An 18,215-nucleotide genomic window follows, 5' to 3' on the forward strand; every position below is an offset into this window, starting at 1 on the left:
TAAAGTGTTTAGATTTTTGTTCGGTAATGGTAAATCAAGGGACAGGAGTAAAGGCGGCTAAATGAAGTTGAAGTACAGATTAATCAGTGATATCATTGAATGACAGTTTCAAGGTGCTGAATGATCTACTTCTATTTCTATGCCCATGCTGATCTTGTGTAATCATTAAACCTTGGGAAAAGAAAGTGGAGAACGTCACTTGCAGACGTTCCAGGATTGATGCATTACCCAAAAGGAGATGCGAGGACATCATTCTGTAAAATCAAAGATGTATCTACACACCACATTCAGCACCATAAAGTTTCTAGGGAATTTACACCGATCCCACCACCGTTGTCTGGATCCCTTAGATCATTTTTGGTGAGCATGCTGCAACTTCCACTTGCCAGTAGGTTGTCATCAATGATCAGTGTCGTACTCCAGGCCTTGTTTCTACCCGGACTCAAAAGGCCCCTCAACTGCTTGGATACTAGAATTTGCGATAATGGCTTTTGACCATGATATGCATTTCCCCCAAGACCAAAGGCTCAAATCCATCCTTGGGAAAGGAAAAGAACAATTTCTTGCTGCTCACTCCCAAAGAATTGGCATTCTTTGCGAGAAAGAAAGGTCAACCTTTAGAGGGGACTTTCTGTTTCCTTGAATGAAATGATCCACAAAGCAAAGAGTAATTCCCACCAATGTTCATGAGCTTGGCATCAGTGCATTAAGCATGTTAATCTGCATCCCATCTCCAACCCATTTTGTGCTGCTGGGCAGTAATATTGGATGAATGACTGAGCTCATGTAAGTCCTTTTGAGAACATCAATGATCTGAACCCTCCCTGTGGCTTACTTCTAACAATATAATTACTCTGGTGGATGAAGACATACTGATTTCAGCTGAGAGCTGATCTAATTAATATGCAAGTATGTTTGTGTATGTTGCACTTGGTTCTCTTGATCATTAGAATATTACTAATAGTGGACTAGTGAGAAATGCCTTAATCTGCCAGATTGATAATAAATAAAGACACCTTTTCTGCAAAAAGAAAGACCAGGCTTCGAGATGTTGTTCTTACTTTAAATTTAAGATACATCAACCAGAGTGCCTCGACTGGAAAACTATTTTGGTATGATGTATTGAACTGACTTGAAGATGTTCTTCTGCAGCACCAATTTATTTTTAGTACTTAGCGAGTAAACAAATAGTTGTAGATTACTTACTAAGGTGATATATGGTTTTCATTGTTCTGTGGAATAACGTTTGCCGTCCACATGCAAAGCTCTTTCCGGTACTGGCTGTAGTTTCTCCTTCAGACCCATAGTTTGCACTAAAAGCATAAAATACTGGAAATAGTCACGTCAGGCAGCATCTGTGGAGAGATTAATCATTCTTGTGATTCTGTTTAATAATAATCTTTATTGTCACAAGTAGGCTTACATTAACACTGCAATAATAATAATATAATAATAATAATCGCTTATTGTCACAAGTAGGCTTCAATGAAGTTACTGTGAAAAGCCCCTAGTCGCCACATTCCGACGCCTGTTCGGGGAAGCCGGTACGGGAATTGAACCCTCGCTGATGGTCTTGTTCTGTGTAACAAGCCAGCTGTTTAGCCCACTGTGCTAAACCAGCCCCTTAGTGAAGTTACTGTGAAAAGCCCCTAGTCGCCACATTCCAGCGCCTGTTCGGGTACACTGAGGGAGAATTCAGAATGTCCAATTCACCTAACAGCCCGTCTTTCGGGACTTGTAGGAAGAAACCGGAGCACTCGGAGGAAACCCACGCAGACACAGGGAGAACGTGCAGACTCCGCACAGTCAGTGACCCAAGCCGGGAATCGAACCTGGGACACTAGTGCTGTGAAGTGACAGTGCTAAACACTGTGCTACTGTGCCACCCATATTCTCCCTGTAGAGACCAATACTGATAATATATGTACATTCAGGGGAAGAGGATAACTAGGGAAAGAGTAGGGCCCATTAGGGTCCAAAAGGCAATCTCTCCATGGAGCCAGAGGACATTGGTAGCGTGTTAAGCAGGTATTTCATATATGTCCATAAAGCAGAATTAGGCCACTCGGCCCATTGGGTCTGCACCGCCATTCAATCAAGGCTGATATTTTTCTCATCCCCATTCGCCTGCCTTCTTCCCATAACCCCTGATCCCCTTATTGATCAAAAACCTATCTATCTCTGTCTTAAAGACACTCCGTGATTTGGCCTCCACACCCTTCTGTGGCAAAGAGTTCCACAAATTCACCACCCTCTGGCTGAAGAAATTTCCCCTCATCTCTGTTTTAAAGGATCGTCCCTTTAGTCTGAGATTGTGTCCTCTGCTTCTAGTTTTTCCTACGTGGAAACATTTTCTCCATGTCCACTCTATCCAGGCTATGCAGTATCCTGTAAGTTTCAGTAAGGTCCACCTCTCATCCTTCTAAACTCCAACGAGGACAGACCCAGAGTCCTCAACCGTTCCTCATAGGACAAGCTCTTCATTTGAGGGATCATTCTTGTGAACCCTCTCTGGAGCTGTCACTCGGGAGGAGGAGGAAAAAGATACAACATTCGATGAGAGGAACTGAGGTTCTTTAACAGTTTGACATTGGGAGTGAGGAGGTATTGGAGGTTTTGGCGGACTTAAAAATGGACAAATGCACAGGACCAGACGAGTTGTATCCCAGGCTGTTGTGCGAGGCAAGGGAGGAAATTGCAGGGGCTCTGACCCAAATTTGTAATTGCTCTGTGGCCACAGGGGAGGTGCCAGAGGATTGGCAGAATGTGATTCCACTTTTCAAGAAGGGTGGTACAGGTAAACCAGGAAATTACCGCCCAGTATGTCACATCAGTGGTAGGGAAACTGTTGGAGAAAATTCTGAAGGAAAAATCTCCACTTGGAGAGGCAAGTTTTGATCAGGAATAGTCAGCATGGCTTTGCCAGAGGGGGGGGGGGGTCATGCCTAATGAACTTAATTCAATTTTTTGAGGAGATGATTCGGTGTGTAGATGAGAGTAGTGCAGTTGATGTCGTTGTATGGATTTCAACAAAAGCCTTTGACAAGGTCCCACATGGGAGGCTGATGATGAAGGTAAAATGCCTTTGGCAAGGTCCCACATGGGAGGCTGATGATGAAGGTAAAAAGCACATGAGGCCCAGGGTAACTTGGCAAGTTGGATCCAAAGCTGGCTTAGTAGTAGGAGTCAAGAGGGCCTGATTGGAGGATGGGTTGGTCAGATGACCTGATCAGTGGCAGATCTAATTTAACCCTGAAAAGTGCGAACTGATGAACTTTGGAAGGAGTAACAAGACAAGGGAGTACTCCATGAATGGCAGGACACTGAGAAAATCAGAGGAAGACAGCACGGTGGCGCAGTGGTGAGCACTGCTGCCTCACGGCGCCGAGGACCCGGGTTCAATCCCGGCCCTGGGTCACTGTCCATGTGGAGTTTGCATATTCTCCCCGTGTCCACGTGGGTCTGATCCCCACAACCCAAAGATGCGTAGGTGAATTGGCCACGCTAAATTTCCCCTGAATTGGAAAAATGAATTGGGCTCTTAAACAAAAATAAAAATCCTCAGCGGGATCTTGGGTGCTTGTCCACGGATCCCTGAATGCAGCAAGACAGGTTAATAAGGTGGTTATGAAGATATACGGGACTCTTTGTCAGATGTGGCATAGATTATAAGAGTAGGCAGGTTATGTTGGAGCTGTACAAAACTTTTGGTTAGGTCACAACTGGAGTACAATGTGCAGTTCTGGTCACCCCAGTGACCAGGATGTGATTGCACTGGAGAGGGTGCAGAGGAGAATTCAGCAGGATGCTGCCTGGGATGGAGCATCTGATCTATGAAGAGAGGCTGGATAGGCTTGGGTTGTTTTCTTTAGAGCAGAGAAGGTTGAGGGGGTCCTGATTGAGGTGTATAAGATTGAGTGGCATGGACAGGGTGGATAGGAAACAGCTGTTCCCCTTAGTTAAACGTTCAATAACTTGGATCATCATTTTAAGGTGAGGGGCAGGAGGTTTAGAGGCGATTTGAGGAAAATATTTTACACCCAGAGGGTGGTGGGACTCTGGAACGTACTGCCTGGGAGGTTAGCAGAGGGGGGAAACCTCACAACCTTTAATGAATACATAGATGAGCACTTGAAAAGTCAAAACACTCAAGGCTATGGACCAAGTGCTAGAAAGTGAGATGAGTGTAAATTTAGTGTAGTTTTGACGGTGCAGACTCGATGAGCCAAAGGGCCTCTTCTGTACTGTATGACTATGCTACCTGACCTCAATATTTCCAGCCTTTTCTTTCTGATTGCTTTTATTTCAGATTTTCAATATTTGCAGTATTTTACTTTTGCTATAGTTTGGAACTTTGTTTACTTTTTTCAATTTATTTTAGTGTGTTTCTGTACATGAGGTTTTAGTGCTACCTCATCCAGCCAAAAAACTAAGCACAATTCCCAGAAAAAAGCGAATAAGTGGTGGTGGAAGGTCATTTGACTTTTCTGCATGAAAATCTTTTACTGTATTGTTGTGGCAAACGTTAAATTTATTTCAAAGAGTGAGTGATATGGTACCTCAACGTATGCAATATAATGCTGTGGAATATGAGATTCATAGGAATCAATCTGCATTTTAATTTCCAAAAGCTATAATCTGCTATCACAAACTTTCTAAAATGGTTTCCGTGCACTTCTATAATAGTGACACCAGGAACCACTTTTACAGATGCTCAGGTTGTACATGACTGATTGGATTAACTGTAATACAGTACTTGAAATCAGTTAAGTAAATTACATCGCAGCAAATTTTGTTGGTTATGTGCAACCTCCAGTATGTTGGCTGAATTTCAGTCATTTGAACTTGTCTTGTGAAGCTGCACCACTAATGGTACAATGCAGTGTGGTACTGATGCAGCAATTTAAAACAAATGAAGAAATATTAGAAATAGTCAGTCTTTCATTTCCCCCCCTCTATTTAGAGAATTGTTCGTTGCTTGAAGTGTTGAATTCTCTGTCTCCTTTGTTGTACCATGTTTGCACATTTTTTCGTTACAGGTTAGCAATTTGAAGAAAATTTTAAAAGGAATTCTGGATTACTATCACGAGGTGAGATGATTTTGTTTAAAACCATTTGGAAGTAATTGCCATATGTGATGTGCTTGAGCTGCTTGATGTGGGAGCTGGCAGATCCCATTGCGAGCTGCAGCGACCACATCTGCAGTAAGTGTTGGCTGCTCGAAGAGCTCCGGCTCAGAGTTGATGAGCTGGAGTCTGAGCTTCAAACACTGAGGCACATCCGGGAGGGGGAAGACTTACCTGGACACTGTGTTTCAGGAGGCAGTCACACCTGTCAGAGTAAGTAGTTTAAATCCTGCCAGTGGCCAGGGACAGCAGGGTGTGACTGCAAGTCAGGCAGGTAAAGGGAACCAGCAGTCAGGAACTCGGGAGCCTCAGCCCTTGACTCTGTCCAACAGGTATGAGGCACTTGCTCCCTGTGTGGATGGCGAACAGGGCTGCAGGAAGGATGAGTCAGCTGACTAAGGCACCATGGTTCAGCAGGCCATTCAAGGGGAGGGAGTAAATAGGCAAGTTGTAGTTGTAGGGGATTCTATTATCAGGGGGATAGATAGTATCCTTTGTGAGCAGGATAAAGAGTCCCGCATGGTATGTTGCCTGCCCGGTGCTAGGGTGTGGGACATCTCTGACCGGCTTGAAAGGATACTGGAGAGGGAGGGGGAGGATCCAGTTGTTGTGGTCCATGTCGGTACCAACAACATAGGCAAGCTAGGAAAGAGGACCTGTTTAGAGATTATAAAGAGCTAGGATTCAAATTAAAAAACAGGTCCTCAAGGGTCATAATCTCCGGATTACTGCCCGAGCCACGTGCAAATTGGCATAGGGAGGCAAGAATCAGGGAAGTTAACACGTGGCTGAAAGAGTGGTGTGGGAAAGAGGGGTTCCTTTTCATGGGACACTGGCATCAGTTTTGGGACAGGGGGGACCTATACCGTTGGGATGGTCTCCACCTGAACCGAGCTGGGACCAGTGTTCTGGCGAAAAGAATAAATAGGGTGGTCAATAGGACTTTAAACTAAAGATTGGGGGGGGAAGGGAAAGTCAGGGAACCAAGAGGTGAAGTAATCAGTGGGAAGCGTAGCTGCTTAGGAATACAAAAAAGCACGAAAAGACAAAACTCAGGAGAGGTTACGATAGTCCCCATCCCACAAAATATGACACAGTGTATGGAAAGGCTCAGTAAACCAAGGTCCACCACACTAAGAAAACAAAAAGAGACGGTCAATAGAGAATTAAAGGTGCTATATTTAAATGCGCGCAGTGTACGGAACAAGATAGATGAGCTTGTGGCCCAGATTGTGACTGGCAGGTATGATGTGGTAAGCATCACAGAGACATGGTTGCAGGGGGTTCAGGACTGGCATTTAAACATCCAGGGATTCACAACCTATCGAAAAGACAGGGAGGTGGGCAGAGGGGGCGGGGTTGCCTTGTTAATTAGGAATGAAATTAAATCAATAGCACTAAATGACATAGGGTCAGATGATGTGGAGTCTGTGTGGGTAGAGTTGAGGAACCACAAAGGCAAAAAAACCATAATGGGAGTTATGTACAGGCCTCCTAACAGTGGTCAGGACCGGGGGCACAAAATGCACCACAAAATAGAAAGTGCATGTCAGAAAGGCAAGGTCACAGGGATCATGGGGGACTTCAATGCGCAGGTGGACTGGGTAAATAATGCTGCCAGTGGACCCAAGGAAAGGGAATTCATTGAATGTTTACAGGAGGTCTTTTTGGAACAGCTTGTGATGGAGCCCACGAGGGAACAGGCCATTCTGGACTTAGTGTTATGTAATGAGCCAGACTTGATTAAAGATCTTAAAGTAAGGGAGCACTTAGGAGGCAGTGATCATAATATGGTAGAATTCAATCTCCAATTTGAAAGAAAGAAGGTAGAATCAGATGTAAAGGTGTTACAGTTAAATAAAGGTAACTACAGGGGCATGAGGGAGGAACTGACGAAAATCGACTGGGAGCAGAGCCTAGTGGGAAAGACAGTAGAACAGCAATGGCAGGAGTTTCTGGGAGTAATTGAGGACACAGTACAGAGGTTCATCCCAAAGAAAAGAAAGGTTATCAGAGGGGGGGATTAGGCAGCCATGGCTGACAAAGGAAGTTAGGGAATGCATCAAAGCAAAAGAGAAAGCCTATAATGTGGCAAAGAGTAGTGGGAAGTCAGAAGATTGGGAAGGCTACAAAAACAAACAGAGGATAACAAAGAGAGAAATAAGGAAAGAGAGGATCAAATATGAAGGTAGGCTAGCCAGTAACATTAGGAATGATAGTAAAATGTTCTTTAAATACATTAAAAACAAACGGGAGGCAAAAGCAGACATTGGGCCGCTCCAAAATGACGCTGGTAATTCTGTGATGGGAGACAAGGAAATAGCTGAGGAACTAAATAAGTACTTTGCGTCAGTCTTCACAGTAGAAGACATGAGTAATATCCCAACAATTCCGGAGAGTCAGGGGGCAGAGTTGAATATGGTAGCCATCACAAAGGAGAAAGTGCTAGAGAAACTAAGAGGTCTAAAAATTGATAAATCTCCGGGCCCAGATGGACTACATCCTAGAGTTCTAAAGGAGATAGCTGAAGAAATAGTGGAGGCGTTAGTTATGATCTTTCAAAAGTCATTGAAGTCAGGGAAAGTCCCAGAGGATTGGAAAATCGCTGTTGTAAGCCCCTGTTCAAGAAGGGAACAAGGAAAAAGATGGAAAATTATAGGCCAATTATAGGTTGTTGGCAAGATTCTAGAATCCATTGTTAAGGATGAGATTTCTAAATTCTTGGAAGTGCAGGGTCAGATTAGGACAAGTCAGCATGGATTTAGTAAGGGGAGGTCGTGCCTGACAAACCTGTTAGAGTTCTTTGAAGAGATAACAAATAGGTTAGACCAAGGAGAGCCAATGGATGTTATCTATCTTGACTTCCAAAAGGCCTTTGATAAGGTGCCTCACGGGAGACTGCTGAGTAAAATAAGGGCCCATGGTATTCGAGGCAAGGTACTAACATGGATTGACGATTGGCTGTCAGGCAGAAGGCAGAGAGTTGGGATAAAAGGTTCCTTTTCGGAATGGCAACCGGTGTCGAGTGGTGTCCCGCAGGGTTCAGTGTTGGGGCCACAGCTGTTCTCTTTATATATTAACGATCTAGATGACGGGACTGGGGGCATTCTGGCTAAGTTTGCTGATGATACAAAGATAGGTGGAGGGGCAGGTAGTATGGAGGAGGTGGGGAGGCTGCAGAAAGATTTAGACAGTTTAGGAGAGTGGTCCAAGAAATGGCTGATGAAATTCAACGTGGGCAAGTGCGAGGTCTTGCACTTTGGAAAAAAGAATAGAGGCGTGGACTATTTTCTAAACGGTGACAAAATTCATAATGCTGAAGTGCAAAGGGACTTGGGAGTCCTAGTCCAGGTTCTCTAAAGGTAAACTTGCAGGTTGAGTCCGTAATTAAGAAAGCAAATGCAATGTTGTCATTCATCTCAAGAGGCTTGGAATATAAAAGCAGGGATGTACTTCTGAAGCTTTATAAAGCATTAGTTGGGCCCCATTTAGAATACTGTGAGCAATTTTGGGCCCCACACCTCAGGAAGGACATACTGGCACTGGAGCGGGTCCAGCTGAGATTCACACGGATGATCCCAGGAATGGTAGGCCTAACATACGATGAACGTCTGAGGATCCTGGGATTATATTCATTGGAGTTTAGGAGGTTGAGGGGAGATCTAATAGAAACTTACAAGATAATGAATGGCTTAGATAGGGTGGATGTAGGGAAGTTGTTTCCATTAGCAGGGGAGACTAGGACCCGGGGGCACAGCCTTAGAATAAAAGGGAGTCACTTTAGAACAGAGATGAGGAGAAATTTCTTCAGCCAGAGAGTGGTGGGTCTGTGGAATTCATTGCCACAGAGGGCGGTGGAGGCCGGGACGTTGAGTGTCTTTAAGACAGAAGTTGATAAATTCTTGATTTCTCGAGGAATTAAGGGCTATGGATTGAGAGCGGGTAAATGGAGTTGAAATCAGCCATGATTGAATGGTAGAGTGGACTCGATGGGCCGAATGGCCTTACTTCCGCTCCTATGTCTTCTGGTCTATGGTACAGTTTAGGGTTCATTCTTACCTGTAGAATATGGCTACCCCTGACATAAAAGATGGCTGTTTATCAAACGTTTTTCAGGTTCTCTGGTGTTTGGATTAATCGGTCACCGTTACAATGTGGGAGTCTCAGTTCTTGCACTATATTCACAGTGTGGTTGTCTGGTTAGAGTTGCTCAGCTGCTGCATCCACTGTTTTGCTATTTTCTAATTTTCTGCTCAATTGACACGGGTGCTTTTTTTTTAAACTAGATCCAAATGCAGGATGCTTTTGTGCCATGTACTCCCAACAAGTATTAAGGTTACTTTTTATAGTTTACATGTACTGATTCTTTAGCCCACCATAGAAACACTTTACATTTTTCAGGTCCGTTGTCAGATGATAGGAGTTTCATAAATGTTGGAAGTAAATGGATACTGAAAGACCCCGTCTGGCATTGTTGAATATGGAAAAAGACCACCAAATAACCCTGCATGATTTATGCTGTTTCAGATTCCATACATTTCAAGCACACCCCATATACACCCACTACCAAATGTATTGTTATGCACGTTTCATTTGTTGATGCAACTGTATCATCCAAAGTTTTGGTTTTTAGATTATTAGTTATTTCCTATACCTAGTTTCCCATAGAAGGCCATGATGGCCTTGGAACTGCTACAGCCTGGTGAAAACTTCATTATTCTATAGTTCTTCCCCCCATCCCCCTTCCATATAGCTAAATTCCCTCTGACACCATATACCTTAATATTGTATTCAGCTTTCCAATGAACATCTGAATGAATTCCTGCAAATACCTTTGACATTGGTCTGTAATAAAGCGGTTTCCAAACAGTTTCTGGGAAACCGATTGCAATAAAATAGAACCACATATGAAATAAACAGGCAAAAAGCTAACCGACAATAATAGTGCAATCAGTATTCAATAGTGCACGATGAAGCACAGTGGTTAGCACAGTTGCTTCACAGCTCCAGGGTCCCAGGTTCGTTTCCTAGCTTGGGTCACTGTCTGTGTGCGGTCTGCACGTTCTCCCTGTGTCTGCGTGGGTTTCCTCCGGGTGCTCCGGTTTCCTCCCACAGTCCAAAGATGTGCGGGTTAGGTGGATTGGCCATGCTGAATTGCCCTTCGTGTCCAAAAAGGTTAAATGGGGTTCCTGAGTTACGGGGATAGGGTGGAGGTTGGGCTTGAGTAGGGTGCTCTTTCCAAGGACCGGTGCAGACTCGATGGGACGAATGGCCTCCTTCTGCACTGTAAATTCTATGATTCTATGTTATTGTCATCTCAAGGACCTAATCTCATTTAAAGATATTGAGACTTGAATGTTCAACTTCAGTCCTTAAGTAAAATACAGAAAGAATTTAAACTAAACATAACATTTGTTTACCATGTTTCCTTTTTGTATGAATGTTGAATTCACGTTTTTGGTCATATACATGTTTCTTGCTCTTAAAAATAACATAATCCCAAATTTTGTATATTTTAATGACAATGTTCCATATAAAGATTAATAAATCAGATCTCTGCTCTCGCCTCATAAAATAGAGATGAAATCTTCATTCTGTCTGTTATGAGGCCTTACAGGCAGAACTTGAAAACACCATGATACTGCAATATGTTTGGCACATAAATTTTGAGAATATAGACAATTAATAAAATAAATTTAGAGTATCCAATTTTTTTTTCCAATTAAGGGGCAATTTAGTTTGGCCAATCCACCTATCCTGCACATCTTTAGGTTATGGGAGTGAGACCCACGCAAACACTGGGAGAATGTGCATACTCCACACAGACAGTGATCCGGGGCCAAGATCGAACCTGGGTCCTCAGCGCCTTGAGGCAGCAGTGCTAACCACTGCGCCACTCCGCCGGCCTGAGAATAGAGAGAAATTAAACAAAAATATTTGCCATGTTGTACCTGAAACGTGATTTAAAGGCTAGAATTATAATAATCACATCTAAAATCTTTAATTTTGAGGATGTTACTTTTGTTATTCTTTCCATGGATAAATTAATGAAATACCTCCACAAATTGATCCTGAACATTATAATTGCAATCACCTATGGATTCCTTTGCACCAGAAGTATTTCACCAGTGTCACAAACAACTTCAGAAAGACTTAAAAGGAAGAAAGAAGTAACTTGTGCATAGTCTGCAATTTACGTTCCAGTAGATGTTTTCTTCTTGAGTTGGCTGTGTCCAAGACAAAAAACTATACACATAAAACTGGAGTTGTATTAACATGGATCACATTCTAAGCAAAATATTTGATGTTGGTGCTCAATGCTAGTAGAATTCTGCTTTGATACAGCTGGTGTAAGTGGTATTGCTAAATTTTATTTCAATCTGATTACAGGTTCTGGGACAACAGATTACTGACTTCCCTCTGCCAGATGTTAATTTAATAGGAGAACATTCAGATGCAGCAGAACTTGGGCGAATGCTGCAACTCATTCTTGGCTGTGCTGTCAACTGTGAGCAGAAACAAGGTAAAGCTAGACAGATTACTTTGTGGTAACCTGTTTGTGGGACCTTTCCTATATATAAATAGATTTTTGTTTACAGTGGCTGCACATCAAAAAGTATTTTGAGATGACCTGAGGACATGCTCATGTGCTATATAAATGCAAATCCTTCTTTGGACAACTTTGGGTATCCAGTTTTTATGTGAGTGAAAACATTGAGGGCTAATAATGGAAAAGAAAATGAAACTATAGTGTTTATTTGTGTACATATCGAATGCAGAGGGTAAGCCAAAAAGTTAACGTGGTATGAAGACAAATGCAATGGAAAATAATTGAAGATTTGATAAGTATGAAAAGAATAGATAAAGGAACATAAGATCCTATGAAGTAGAAGCAGGAGAATGCCATTTGGCTTTTTGTGTCTTTTTGCCATTTAATAAGGCCATAGCTGATTTACCTCCCCTCTGCCATCCTGCATGATTCCCTTACCCCTTCATTGAGTATATGAACTACTGTTGACCTTGTCTTGAATTTACTCAAAGATGGAGCATCCACGATCCTCAGTGACAGAGAATTTTAAAGATTTGGAACCCTTTGAGTGAAATAAATTCTCAATCTAAATGGTTGACCCCCTATTCTGAGACCTCCTGTTTTAGATCCCCTTTTTTTGGTTTATAAAATTAGAGTACTCAATTCTTTTTTCCAATTAAGGGGCAATTTAGCATGGCCAATTCACCTACCATGCACATCTTTGGGTTGTGGGGGGTGAGACCCACGCAGAAACGGGGAGAATGTGCAAACTCCACACTGCCACCCCGATATTTTAGATTCCCAACTGGTGAAAATATTTTCTCAGCATCTACTCTGAAGAGTTTATATGCTTCAATTGGACCACACTCCTTCTTTACAACTCCAGAGAATATAGGCCTAGTCTAATCGATCTTTTCTCTTATCATAATGTATTTGCCCCAGGAACCAATCTCGTGAACCTTTGCTTCATTTCCCCTCAGGCAAGTATGTCCTTCGTTAGGTAGAGAGAGAAAAACTGCATACAGTACACCTGGTCTGGCCATATCAGTGCCCTGCATAATTATAATAGGACCTTTATACTCCAAACTTTTGTTACTAAGGATAACATACTATTTGCTTTCCTGATTGCTTGCAGTACCTGAGCATTAGCTTCCTGTGATTCATGTACAAGACCATCCAGGTCCATTTAAAAAAAAAAAAAAAAAAATTGTTTTTAGAGTATCCAATTCATTTTTTCCAATTAAGAGACAATTTAGTGTGGCCAATCCACCCAGCCTGCACATCTTTGGGTTGTGGGAGCGAAACCCACGCAAACACAGGGAGAATGTACAAACTCCACATGGACAGTGACCCAGAGCCGGGATCGAACCTGGGACCTCGGCGCCGTGAGACAGCAGGGCTAACCCACTGCGGCACCATGCTGCCCACAGGGCCTGAGTTACTTCTAATATTTACCATATTAATTATTTATATGAGGGGACTGATTGTAGCTTTTACAAGTTTGCTGGTGATACAAAGTTAGGTGGGGAAGTAAACTATAATAATAATAATTTTGCCCCCACAACACAAAGATGTGCAGGGTAGGTGAATTGGCCGTGCTAAATTGCTCTTTAATTAGAAAAAATTAATTGGGTACTCTAAAATAACTTGAGGGCCAGGTATTGATCCTTCTGGTGCCCCACCAGAAAATGTCCTTATTTATTCCTCTCTGTTTAATGACTTTTCTGACATTCTCAGTGCATTTCTGGAGATTTGGTTCAGAACATAGGACATCTTGAGTTCCTTAATGTCTTTGATTTCTGCATTGTATAGTAAAATAAAATTCTGTGTGAAATTCTGTGTAAACTCCCATTTATCGACTACAGCTCAACCCTCAACACCATCATTCCTACGAAACTCATCTCCAAACTCCCTGGCCTAGGCTTCGGCTCCTCCCTTTGCAACTGGATCCTGAACTTTCTAACTCACAGGCCACAATCAGTAATGATAGGCAACAACAGCTCCTCCACGATCATCTTCAACACTTGATGCCCACAAGGCTGTGTCCTCAGCCCCCTACTATACTCCTTATGCACCTATGACTGTGTGACCAAATTCCCCTCCAACTCTATTTTCAAATTTGCCGATGACACCACCGTAATGGTCGGATTTCAAATCATGGCGAGACAGAGTACAGGAATGAGAGAGAGAATCTGGTGAACTTGAAGAAATTGAGTTATTTCTGTCCAGTCTGGTCTCAATCAAAAGGCTGAGTTCGGATTTAGAAATTCCTTTAGTTTATTTCAAATAGTTTGCAAGCTTACACTCCCTCTGATGAAGGCAGGAGACCCATGTCTCTCGAAACTCCCAGAGCGAGTGAGACAAAGGGAGGCAACACATGTCGTCTCATATACATTCATGGAGTATCAAGTTCTACATACACGAATACAAGATTTCGATAGGCCCTTTCCTTGACCTGGTCATATAATCTAACTGCCACTGATTCTGATAGGCGCATTACACATTCCTTTCCTTCCTCTGGGCCTCTGCCTCCCAGCATCCTTTGTGGCATCCTTTGTGGCATCTTTTGCGCAAAGAACCAGTCCCGATAGCCACCCCTCCCCCTCTCGCCATGCTTTGCCCATCTCTTTGTTCACTCCCTGCAACCCAAATTAATGTCCATAATGCACTATTCTAACTGGTCATCCCAGTCTAATGCTCTTTTCTTTAGTTCAATTCCTCATTCTCTCCTTTTATCATTCTATGATAATCATAGATTTATCATAGAATTTACAGTGCAGAAGGAGGCCATTCGGCTCATCGAGTCTACACCGGCTCTTGGAAAGAGCACCCTACCCAAGGTCAACATCTCCACCCTATCCCCATATCCCAGTAACCCCACCCAACACTAAGGGCAATTTTGGACACTAAGGGCAATTTATCATGGCCAATCCACCTAACCTGCACATCTTAGGACTGTGGGAGGAAACCGGAGCACCCAGAGGAAACCCACGCACACACGGGGAGGATATGCAGACTCCACACAGACAGTGACCCAGCTGGGAATGGAACCTGGGACCCTGGAGCTGTGAAGCAATTGTGCTATCCACAATGCTACCGTGCTGCCCTATAACTACTATGCCGCCTCCTAACCAACATTCCCTTCCGCTACCCGCCGACAATGGGACACCGGTGGCGTTGTGGCGGGTGTATTGGCCTGACGTCTGGGTTACGCTACATCTCCGTTCCGTGCAGGTGGAGAACAGACATGTTATATTTTCTGTCATCTTTGCCACGAGGGTCTCTATCGCTAGAGAAAGGTGTGGGTAGGTATTCCCCCTAATGGTCCAAAAGTGTGCTAACAATTCGCCAAACCAACAATAGTCCTGTTGCTGTCTCGGTCCAAATTTGGAGTTTGGTTAGGCATACAACTCCCAGTGTCCATTATAAACATCCCCGGGTTAATAATCTGCATCAATGTCTGGTCTGAAAGACCATCCCTCAATTCATTACATTCCGTACATAAACACCTCGTCACATTTTTATAGCCACTGGCTCTCCGTCCGGGTTCCTTCTGGTTTGATGGTCGGCAGTAACGGGATATCATCTTAGTAAGTGGTGATGGGCCGGGTCTATCGGCAACATCCGAGCCATAGTCGTCTTGCAACACACATTAAGGCATCCAATGATTATACAATATACAATTATAATAACAAGTATTATCAATCCATGAATCAAGTAAAACCCCATGACCGAGCTATGAGAGCTGACTCTGAGCTGAATCCTACTGGGTGTATATCCCCCTTCTAGTCGTACTGACTAGCAGCTATCCCTGATCCTTATCATGTGTGTGCATACATGTCGTGATTTGTAAACTGTGCACGGAAATCAACTGTAAATTCATCCATCCCGCAGACCAGTGGCGATAGACTCTCTTTTTATTGTTCTTGCCTCAAGTCCAATCACCGTGAACCATAGCTGTCGCTACTCAGGAAGGTAACACAATAGCTATATATCCGTGTGTTCCACTACCTCCAAGGCATCTGATTACCTTGGGGTAGCAACACCGTAAAAGCTTCCTCATGTCCCTTAGAAACAGCACACAACTCAGTCCATCAGCGACCAAAAAGGTTTTCATCCCTCACTGGTATTATTTATGATATCATGTACTATCCACTGATTATCTCACTTTATGAATTGCAGAAGCTTCAATCAATCCTGTTTTTATTCCTGACTTCCTTCCACTAACGTTTAACATTGTACTGAACCATGTAGTCTGCCAGCCCCTGTTTACATGAGGCGATACTCAGTTTGCTTCAAATCCCTATGGTCCGTTATCATTTTCCTTACAGCATGGAGTGTATACTTGCCATTATTTGTTTGTTGTTTTTCTACTTTGCAATAACACCACTTGCACATTCAATACAATCAACTTTTGGGGTTACAACCCAATTGAATCCATACACAACAGTCCCTAACAACTTACAGGACATTTCGTCCGTAACAACTATTACACTCTCCAATGCAATATTGTTTGCTGCACTGGTTACAAATTTCCCGCCGTGGCATCAAGCTGCCAAAATTCCTAAACTATTGTCATTTAAAATGCAGGGGTTCCTCTCAGTCGCTGCCGTCTGCCAACACTCTGAATAACTCCACCGCGTAGTACATACCCCGTGGAGACCACAGATCATCCATCAGCTAACGTGCAGTGCGAGATGCCTACTACTGAGGAATAATTTGATATTTTGATTTGTTTCTAACCCGTAAGGTTTTCCTTCTAGGCTCTGTCATTTAATTCCCTCAAATATGTAGCCAATTGTATCATTAGCTTCCCCCCATACTGTCTGAAACATTCTACTCTGGAGTGTAGTTCTCGTTCTTCGTCTGTGTTATTTTTGCTTAATCTGAAAACCAAATAAACAGGTCAAAGGCGGAGAGGGCCCTATTTCTTAATTTGTATCTTTCTATTCTTGTTTGGATGTTCCAGAAGTGCCCTCTCCAGGACTTCCGGATTTCCATTTAATTCCCTTCTCATCCTTGACGTACATCATACGATTAAGGCCTGTTAAGCCGCCTCCTCCTATTGTTGCAACCCTGAGTGAGACTTGAAGAATCTCAAACTCTTCTTTTACTAACTCAGTGATCCAAGCAGGGCAAAACTTTCCCTGATACATGTTGGATATTGCTACTGCATGTACTTTAATTTTGATTACGACCGGATTTTTTTGAAAGTAATTTCCAATCATGACATTTTCACTTGATTATCTGTCCTATCGATGCTGCTAACAGGTTTCAATTCCCTGGCATCCCGCTCCACTGATTCCATTATACTAGTAAGTGCAGTTATCCCCTGCCACTCACAACCAAACATTCCTTTTCCCTCGTCAGAGCGGTTTGGGGATATGATCTATCCTGTGGCACGGCATCATTGCAGTGATACAGTCTCTAAACACTGTTAGGCTAATTTTATGTCCCCGGGTCATCCCAACATCTCTTAAACTACGTACTCCCTCATTAATTGGTACCACAAGTTTATCACTTCTTCACAATCCTGCACATCCTTTCCCAATCACTCCGTTTTCTCTGCAGTAATTACAATTTATCATTATCACACCATCCCATGGTCAAAAGCTATCATGTGGTCACAAACTTCGATCATCAGTGTTGCCTGATGTTTCACAAAACAATCATGACAACTGAATTCCCCAAATTTCCCTGGGAGCTGAAGCATTTCCCCATTTCTGTCGTTCTAAATGCAATATTAACTCACCTGAATGCTATATCTGCCATTCTCCTATGTTTCATATGATTACTCCCTGTCCAAACTACTGGGCTACAGAACGTGCCACATCCTTGATACGATGTTTCATTATGTTCACAATGAATCAATTTAACTGGGGTCCATTAATAACAGCCCTGAATCTATCATCCCATATTCTCAATTCCTTACTAATTATGTTTCTTCGTTTGCTGCCGATAGGTTGCCTATGGATTATAATAATCCCTCTTTTATCATTTAATTGGGTCGGATGTTTTAGTTCTGATACAATTCCTTTGCTCCAGATGCCACTGATTCTCTAATTCAACGTCCCCCGTGCTGCTATCAGCTTTGATTTAAAAAGTACAAATGACTTTTGCTGCTCCGAGGAAAAAGAGGGCCTGCATACTCTAGTGACCATTCTTCCATCAGTGTCTCAGTTTTTTTCCATGCTACTCCCTGTTTCTTTACCCCCTGTTTCTCCACCATTTTCTTTCCTGAATTTTTTTTTTTTTAAATGGATGCCCTCCCCCCGCCCCCCCCCCGGCTTGCCCCTCGTCCTCCTTAACTTTACTACCATCCGTATATACCACCCAAGCATTTACCAACTCTGTTCTGCTAACTGATTTATCAAGTTTCTGTCCCTTTTTAATGTTATGAATAAACATTAAGGCAGGGTTTAAAAGAATGGTTTCCCATCTTTCCCATCGAGCTGTTTTCGGGCCTTGCTGGCAACCCTATCTCTTGGTCAACTCTGTCAATTCTAAAAATTCATTTGTGACATAAATTTTCTTTCCGGCTGATAAATATTCAATCTCTG

At 42.9% G+C, this 18,215-nt stretch overlaps 1 protein-coding gene across 5 annotated transcripts in view; it reads left to right on the forward strand.

The window, feature by feature from the left end:
• LOC140408377 (protein Hook homolog 3) overlaps positions 1-18,215 on the forward strand; it is a 166,546-nt gene that overhangs the window by 28,109 nt on the left and 120,222 nt on the right. For 4 of the 5 annotated variants that reach the window (XM_072495491.1, XM_072495488.1, XM_072495490.1 and 1 more), the window contains exons 4-5: positions 5,040-5,090; positions 11,517-11,649. In XM_072495491.1, coding sequence (XP_072351592.1) covers positions 5,040-5,090; positions 11,517-11,649 — 184 coding nt within the window. The remainder of the gene's footprint in view (positions 1-5,039; positions 5,091-11,516; positions 11,650-18,215) is intronic. The other variant, XM_072495489.1, reaches the window with a different exon arrangement.

This window comes from Scyliorhinus torazame, chromosome 3 (assembly GCF_047496885.1).
Source record: "Scyliorhinus torazame isolate Kashiwa2021f chromosome 3, sScyTor2.1, whole genome shotgun sequence".
In the NCBI taxonomy this organism is placed as follows: domain Eukaryota; kingdom Metazoa; phylum Chordata; class Chondrichthyes; order Carcharhiniformes; family Scyliorhinidae; genus Scyliorhinus; species Scyliorhinus torazame.